At 47.4% G+C, this 8359-nt stretch overlaps 2 protein-coding genes across 2 annotated transcripts; both read right to left on the reverse strand.

Moving 5' to 3' along the window:
* Nucleotides 1-1627: 1627 nt before the first annotated feature.
* On the reverse strand, nt 1628-3325 carry TEOVI_000869000 (fumarate hydratase, class I; the record flags this gene model as incomplete). Its single annotated transcript, XM_067222495.1, has 1 exon — nt 1628-3325. One exon carries the CDS (start codon nt 3323-3325, stop codon nt 1628-1630), a length of 1698 nt encoding a protein of 565 aa, XP_067078596.1.
* A 760-nt stretch (nt 3326-4085) lies between these two features.
* Nucleotides 4086-8081, reverse strand: TEOVI_000869100 (uncharacterized protein; the record flags this gene model as incomplete). Its single annotated transcript, XM_067222496.1, has 1 exon — nt 4086-8081. The coding sequence occupies one exon, from the start codon at nt 8079-8081 to the stop codon at nt 4086-4088; it is 3996 nt and encodes a 1331-aa protein (XP_067078597.1).
* Between the last annotated feature and the right edge of the window lie 278 nt (nt 8082-8359).

An 8359-nucleotide genomic window follows, 5' to 3' on the forward strand; every position in this document is an offset into this window, starting at 1 on the left:
AAGAGAAACGAACCAAAATGGTAACCCTCAGAAGTGAGGAGGGGAACAGCACAATAAGAATTCTAGATTTTCTTCGATATAAAAATAAAGACCGCAAACAACACACCAGCGGCAAAAAAAGAGGAAATCAAAAAAAAAAAAGATCAAAAAAGTCAAATTACTCAAACCTGCACCGATTCCTTTCTTCGAGATATGAAAAAATGAGAAAGATAAAAGAAAGAAAAAATTGAATGCCGGGCAGTTGAGGGTGTGGGTCTCCCCAGCGCCCCTCAAGAAAAAAAAATAATGATCAAGCGAATACATTGACAGGGTCACTTTTCATAGTTCCACACAGGTCTTCTTTTTTTTCTTTTTTTCCTATTTTCCTCCCCGTTGAAAAGGAAGAAAAAAAAATGTACATGTATGTGTTGCATTCTTCTTCTTTTTTTTCCTCTCCATTTTTCTTTGGTTTCACTTCAAATTATTAATGTCGGTAGGTTTCGCGATCGAGCACCACGAGATGAGTGCAGACAGACAGGATCAAAGCCAGAAAAAAAAATGTTTAATCAAAGTTAAGGCTGTAATGAAAATGATAAAAATAGGAATAATAAAAAATGATCTTAATAAGTGGTAATGATTATCACCAACACAAATAGAAAATTAAAAATAAAAGAAAAGACACGGTGGCTCCGATATGTATCAAACGGAACTCCCGCTCGAAACGTGAGTTGTCTCCGGGAGGCAAAACAAAAAAAAAAAAGAACACGGATGTCATTCCATGTGATATCAAATGAAAATAGGACTCCTTCTCTCATGCATATTTGTCTGAGACCTTTTATAATAACGTTTACACTGTAAAAAGCACATATACACACACATATATATATTTATATATTTGAAACGAAAGAAAAAAGCGGAAAGTAAACTAAACATAATTATACAAATATCACCCATGCTATTGCATCACATAAACCACACGTGGGAGTGACACGCCACCCATCTTCTCTTTTCTTCCTTCTTCAATCACATTCCTTCACTTTTTTTATTTTTTTTTCTCCCTAACAAGTGCTAATAGGCGGTTATTTCGCGTTCAGAAGAGTGCAATAACAAATAGTATTAAATATAGTTGTATTGGCAATTATCATCACTTTCTATTTATCTGCTTCCACTCCCCTCCTTATTTTACTTATTCCTTTACTTAATTTAATGTGGCTTCACACCGACTCACCGCTAATATCTATTTTAAACTATGCAGTACCCCCTTCTCCCCATTTCTTCTTCTTATTTTTGTTTTCTCGTTCCATACCTTTTGCAGCTGCCCCTTTCACCGCTTTCATATTACTTCAATTTTTCTTAAATTCATATTTGTGAAACCCATTGAGTTCTTAACTACACCTTCACAACCTTTCATCATTTTGTTTGTTTGTTTCACGCGGCACCCGCCAGCGTTCCCCCTGTTCATTTATATGATACGGTAAAGATAAAAATCCCTTGAATGAGGGTTTACGTTGTGCACATATATTTATATTTATATATGCCGTTGTGCCATTTCCCGACACCTGCGCGAAGGCACGGCTGTACATCTGCCAGCAGCAGTAATAATAATGCACAATGCGGGAAGGAATGATTAATGACGCTCCAACGGGCACTAGACGAGTTTAGCATAGAAGTCATTACCCTTGTCGTCCACAATAATGAATGCGGGGAAGTTCACAACCTCAATGCGCCATACGGCTTCCATACCCAGCTCTGGATATTCCACAACTTCAACCTTCTTGATGTTGTCCCTCGCAAGGATGGCCGCGGGGCCGCCAATACTTCCAAGGTAAAATCCACCGTACTTCTTGCAAGCGTCGGTAACGACTTTAGAGCGGTTCCCTTTTGCAAGGGTGACGAAACTGCCGCCCGCAGCCATGAATGGTGCCACGTAGGAATCCATTCGACCAGCGGTGGTAGGTCCAAAGGAACCGGACGCCATTCCCTTGGGAGTCTTTGCAGGCCCCGCGTAGTAAATCGGGTGATCCTTCATGTACTGCGGTAGTGGCTCATCGGCATTAAGTCGTTCCATGATCTTTGCGTGTGCGATGTCACGCGCCACGATAAGGGGACCAGTGAGGCTCAGCCGCGTTGTCACGGGGTATTGAGTAAGTAACTCACGAATCTTACTCATTGGCTGGTGGAGGTCCACTTCAACAGTGCCGTTCCCGAGGGACGTGAGTGGCACATCGGGAAGGTATTTGGCCGGGTCCCGCACGAGTTTCTCCAGGAACACACCTTCAGATGTTATCTTTCCTAGAATTTGACGGTCTGCACTGCAGGAGACGCCCAAACCAACAGGGCATGAAGCACCATGGCGCGGTAGTCGAATGACACGGATCTGATGGGCGAAGTATTTTCCACCAAACTGCGCACCAATACCAAGATTACGCGTCATCTCCAGTATGATTTCTTCCCATTCAATGTCGCGGAAGGCCCTGCCGCTTTTGTTTCCAGTTGTCGGCAGGGAGTCGTAGTAGCGACAGGAGGCAAGTTTTACCGTTTTCATCGTCATTTCCGCGCTGGTGCCCCCGATGACAAGTGCAATGTGATAAGGAGGGCAAGCTGAAGTGCCGAGAGTTTTCAGTTTTTCTTCAACAAAGGCGCGGAGAGACTTCGGGTTTAGGAGAGCTTTCGTTTGCTGGTAGAGAAACGCCTTGTTGGCACTGCCACCGCCCTTTGCGACGAAGAGGAAATGATACTCATTTCCGGGCACGGCCATCAGATCCATTTGCGCCGGCAGATTGTCGCCTGTATTTGCTTCCTTGAACATATCCAAGGCAGCAGTCTGGCTGTAGCGGAGGTTGCGACTCACGTAGCATTTCCAGATGCCATGGGACAGATATTTCTCGTCTTCACCCCCCGTCCAACACAGCTCACCGCGCTTCCCCAATACAATGGCAGTACCCGTATCTTGACAGGCGGGAAGGATGCGGCCAGCAGCGACGCAGGCATTTTGCAGTAGCGTTGTAGCGACGAAGCGGTCATTATCAGTTGCCTCAGGGTCGTCAAGAACACGGCGCCAGCCGGAGAGATGATCTTCGCGGAAGTAGTGATGCACGTCGGTGAAAGCGTGTTGCGCAAGTACGGTTAAGGCGGTGGGATCGACGCTCAACACTTTACGGCCCATTACCTCGATTTCCTTTACGTAATCTCCGGGAATATTGTAGTATTCTGTCTTGTCATGGTGTGGATCGGAGGGTTGAAAGATGGGTTCGTAATGGAACTCTGTGGTAATGGGAAGAGTTTCCTCGATATCGTCAACACCATGGCAGTTCTCGCCAAGCTCACAGTTTTCGCAGAGACTCATCACTTACTTAATCCTCACCCTATCTTGCACGTACACGTATGTACTCGCGATATGTTTATTCCTTTTTTTTAAAAAAAAACTCTTTCCTACCTTGTACCTATGGCTTTCGTTCGGGTGAATCTCAGCCCCCTTCTCTTACTTTTTCTCTAAGTCTTTGCCCCTTACCTCTTTTTTTGAAAAAGTTTTCTTTGTCAGGTGGCGGGTTGTAATATTACTTTCAATTTTTGTTTTTCTTGATAAATTAACTCCTTCCAACCCGTCGCACGTGGGGTGTGCCGTGGCCAAAACAGCGACAGCAGAAGTGTTGGAGGCGGGGTGATAAAAAGAAGTGAGAGAAGAGAAGGCAACAAAAATGAGGCAAAGCAAACGGAAAGAGTTGCAGCCACCACGCCGCAAGAGGGATTCTCTTGTCTTTTAGTTCTCAATATGTATTTCTCATTCTCGTGCAGTTGTTTTCTTTTTTTCTTTTTAAGCCACACAGATGCGGAGCTGATGGTTCAAGCGCTGTTCCTTTCACCTACATCGCACCTTACCGTCCGTTCCCCGGCAGTGGGGAAGCAACACCAAGCAAACCAATGGAAAAAAAGTAAAGGAAAAACGCACACTTTATTATCTAACATGACTCACATATCCTTTTCCATTAAAATACTAAACATGGTACAAAAAAAAAAAAGAAGAAAGACACGCATTCTCCACCAAGAACGGAGATCAGCTAATGTAAGCGTCAGCAACTTCCAATACGGGTTGGAATGGCGGTGCGTTAGTCAATGTACGGGACGCGGAGCAGCTCTGGCAGTCGCTCCACGATCTCGTGTCGCACCTCCTGCAAGTTTTGTAAATCCGCCAGGCAGGCCTCAGCCACTTGAAGGAAATCACGGCGCGCCGCCGGATGGGCGTTGCAAATGGCTTCCAGTGATACCGCCGTGCGGTTGTACAACTCCGCTGTGAGTTCTGCCACTTCCGCAATGGACCCCACCGAATCCTTTCCCGCGATTGCGTTGATGGTCTCGACCGCCAACCGCTTTGCGCTTGAAACCATCACTCTCTCGGCCCTTTCCTGATCGTGCCAGTGCGTGTTGGCCGCGACAACCGAGCGATGGTAGTCGTCTTTCTTGCCTTCGCCAATCGTTGTGCTGCTATCATTGTCGGTAAGTATGCAACTTAATTGGATATTCCTATTCTCACGCTCTAGCTTAATAATTCGTTCATCCCTAGTGGCAATTACTCGTTGCAACTCCAGCAACTCCTGGAGTAGTTTAGTATTATTCCTTTTGAGCTCCCTATTTTTGCGTGAAAGCGTCTCTGTGCCCAATACCTGATTCCTAAGGGCCTCATTGTTCATACTCCTCTGTTCATTTACGAAAGCAACTGCTGTGTGGATGCCATCTGACACCTCATGAAGAAGTCCCCCAAGTTGCGTCTTCCACGAGCCCGTCATCGCTTCTCTAAGCGACCACGCCTCCTCCTTTAACGCAGCCGCATCACGCAGAAGTTCCTTAAGAGACCGTCTCCACACTGCCACTGCGCCCAGCCTCCGTTGGACTAGCTCATCCAGGCAATCATGATTTTCAGTCCGAATGAGGTGAAGCAACAGAAGCTCAGTGACAGGTGCCTCGGATTCAAGGGAACTGGTGCTTGGCAGTGAATTGAGCACAACCGCCAGCATTCTAAGAATCAAATTCTGCTGATGCTGTTTTCTTGCTACTTGCAGCGAATTCGTTTCCTCAGCCTCTCTCGCATCGTACACTGCTTGTTTTCGGCGCTCACAGACGTACTTCATCCACAAAACGAGGCACCCCCCGAGGCGCACCCTGGGTACTACTCTTTCCAACAATCGCGCTATATGCACCGCGCGCCGTCTTGCAAGACGCTCCTCGATCCCCTTTTGCTCACTGAGTTTCTCTGTGCCGTCGAGGAGCTTCTGGTTGACCTGGTTTAGCCGATCCACCTCTTTCGTGAGTTTTTTAATCAGAGAGGAGTGCCGGTCGGTGCAGCGCGCCACCTCATCCCTAAGCGTTTCTTTTTCACTCTGCAGTAGCGCCACCTTCGCGGTTAACATCACCAACCGATCGCTGACGCTACCCTTCCAGCTGCTCTTATCGCTTGTTTCAGCTGCATGACGGTTGAGCACTTTCTTCAACTCCTTTGTGTGTCTTGCGAGCGATTGTATCATGTCCCTGTCGCACGGCGGTGTGTGTAAATGGGTGGGGCCAACATGTGTGCCGTCAAGGACGGTTAATAGTTCCGCACACGCGCCATGTAGCCCCAGAAATTCTTCGGCGGTCCGACGTACACCGCGCAGGAGAGTGCGTAAGATTTCGCTGCATCGCATGGCGTCATCATCATTACCTCCGACCGGTATGTTTTCGTGACGGGAAGCTACTACTTTCGATGTCTGCTCATCCACAACACCCACCTTCTGTTCCACCGTTGTTAGTTCCCACCGTCGCAACATAGCGGCCACGCTTGAGCGACCCTCGGTCTCCACGCCATTATCGTACAGTGTGCTAACGTGATTCAAGCCCTTCATGAGTGACACACACTCGGCTTCTACCATCTGCAATCCCTTAAGCTTATTTTGCAGCTGAACAACCATGTCATGCATACAAAACTTGCCGGTATCATTTGCTTTCATCGCCGTCTTTGCTTCCATAACGGCCCTGCCGAGCTCCTCACACATCGTCAAGAGGCGGGTTCCCTCAGGGAAGCGCGCCACAGACGAGTTAATGCCATTATTCTCGCCCAAAAATTCCTCACCATCGTAAGTGCCGCCGCTGAGTGCAACTACAGAGCGTCGGATAACGCTTCGAAGTTCCTTCAACTCAATGTCTTTGAGGTTGATACAATCACGTACCGCGTTTATAATCGGCTCAGCCCGTTTCATCGGGTAATGTAAGTAGTCGCTGGTGTTTCGCGATATTGACAGTTGCGGCCTCTCTAAGGAATTCAACCTGCTGTCATTACAACTTTCACTGCTTACGCTGGCACAGCTTTCCCTTCCACTGCCTATTGCAGACAAATCAAAAATTAGCTGCTGCAACTCGTTGTACACCGTCTCATAGGCGTCAACTGCCTCCTTTTGCTGCTCATGTAGACCCTGCACCATCTTCACGAGGCCACTGTACGACACAAATCGCGATGTTTCAGTAGATGCATCACCAGTGGAGGGTACTTTGCTTTGCACGTCCTGCGCTGACATTTTGAGTGGCGGCCTGGTGCTAAGGAGGATATGACGTATCTTCGAGAGGGCGTCAGAGGCTACCTCGCTCTCATACCGCAACAATGCTGCCAGTTCACACACCTTTACACCTGTCAGTTCCTCTTTGGCATCTATGGTGGTGGTGTCCCGCTGATGTTGGGCAGTCATTGAACACCAGCTCTGGATCAGCCCCACGGCTTGCTCCGCTGCTTCAGCGAGAACATGCACTTGCTCCCTTGTGCAGTTGGCAGTCTTCTGCTGGTTACTCATATATTCATCAGCCTCTTGCTGTCTCTCGTACAAACATTTTAGAGCATCATCCACGTTCTCGAGAACGGCGACAGTTGAGGGCACTCCGTTCATCAGTGTGTCCCCATGTGACAGCTGATCCTTTAGAAGTTCAAGTGTTTCCCAGTCCACAAAGGAGCCCCCCGTCACGTTATGGCGATGAGGTTCACGACTCTGCTCCGGTGTTGGCGTTTGGTTGAAATTGTTCACCCTCCCACGGAATAAGTTAGGTGGGGAACACTTTTGAGATATCGCTAAAATATTTTCCCCAGTGCTCTGCAGAACGTTTCGCATGTACTTTGTCAGGGTCGAGCTGCTGTGCAACTCATCCATCAACTCATCGAATGTACCATCCAATTTAGAGATGTGCTGACAGACGGACTGAACAACGTCACTTAAAGTTCCCGAACCTTCGTTTTCCATTGGAAGTACACTTCGCAATTCGCTCACGGCTTTGTGTACATCCGTGGCCGCGGCCCGCAACAACTGCAGCGATTCTTCATCCCCAACACTATCCGATAAAACATTTTGCCCCTTCTCTGCCTGTGGTGCCACTCCTTGAGAGTTGGTTTCTGCCCAGGATGATACATGTAGCAAACTAACAGCTTCTCTAACGGCCTGACGATAGTTCTCCAGCTCACGAAATTGGCGGTTGCGGTGCGCCTCCATATTCGTTAAGAGCGATTTAAAGGCCTCCTCACGCTCCTGTTGTCCTTCGCAATGCTGTTCCATCATTTCAATATCAGTGAGTAACTTCTCATTCTGTTGGGTAAGCTCGTACAACCTCCGTGCAAGTCTTTCCTCCCGTTGCTGATGGACGAAACATCGCCATTGGTGGAAGCTGCAGAGGAGTTGCCTTTCCCTCGTCTTATTCTTCAATAGTTCCGTGTTAGTGCAACGACGCTGGCGAATCCGCCTAAGCCACTCGCGCCACTGTTGGAAGTAGCGGACGCCCAAGTTAACGAAGTCTTGGTTAGTGGGAAATACAACAATGCGTGGTAGTCCTTCGAACCCTAACGAACCGGCTAAATGGCGCCGCGTATTGTAAAACCAACGCAAAAAATGCGTCACGACTAGCCTCCTAACAGCGTTGTGCTTTAACAAAGTGGCACATCGTCCTAGGTGTTTTTTTCGTTTACCCTTTTCCACATGCCGCTGAAGTTTGACGAAGTACCTGCTCATGAGGAGCAGGTCAGCCTGCTTGCGGACACCGCTCAGCACAATCATACTATCTTCTTGTTTTTCTCGCAAAATCATTACTTCACCCATTATATACAGCTTCTATATATCTATATATTCAGTCGCTCTCCTACAATTCCCTCTTTTGCTTGTTCCTCAACCGCCTAAAAAAAAAACGGATGCGCCTCCTAGTGCGAATACTTTGCACACGCATACAAACACTGTGACAGTACAGATACACCTTGGCGGCTGTTTCACCAGTTATGCACAAAACAAGGTGGACAAACCCTTTCTTGCGCCTGACCAGAGGGATTGGACATAGGTAAAAAGATAAGGAAAAAAGTATATATATATATATATATATATAT

Source organism: Trypanosoma equiperdum (genome assembly GCF_001457755.1).
Source record: "Trypanosoma equiperdum strain OVI genome assembly, contig: ctg_1639, whole genome shotgun sequence".
Taxonomy (NCBI): domain Eukaryota; phylum Euglenozoa; class Kinetoplastea; order Trypanosomatida; family Trypanosomatidae; genus Trypanosoma; species Trypanosoma equiperdum.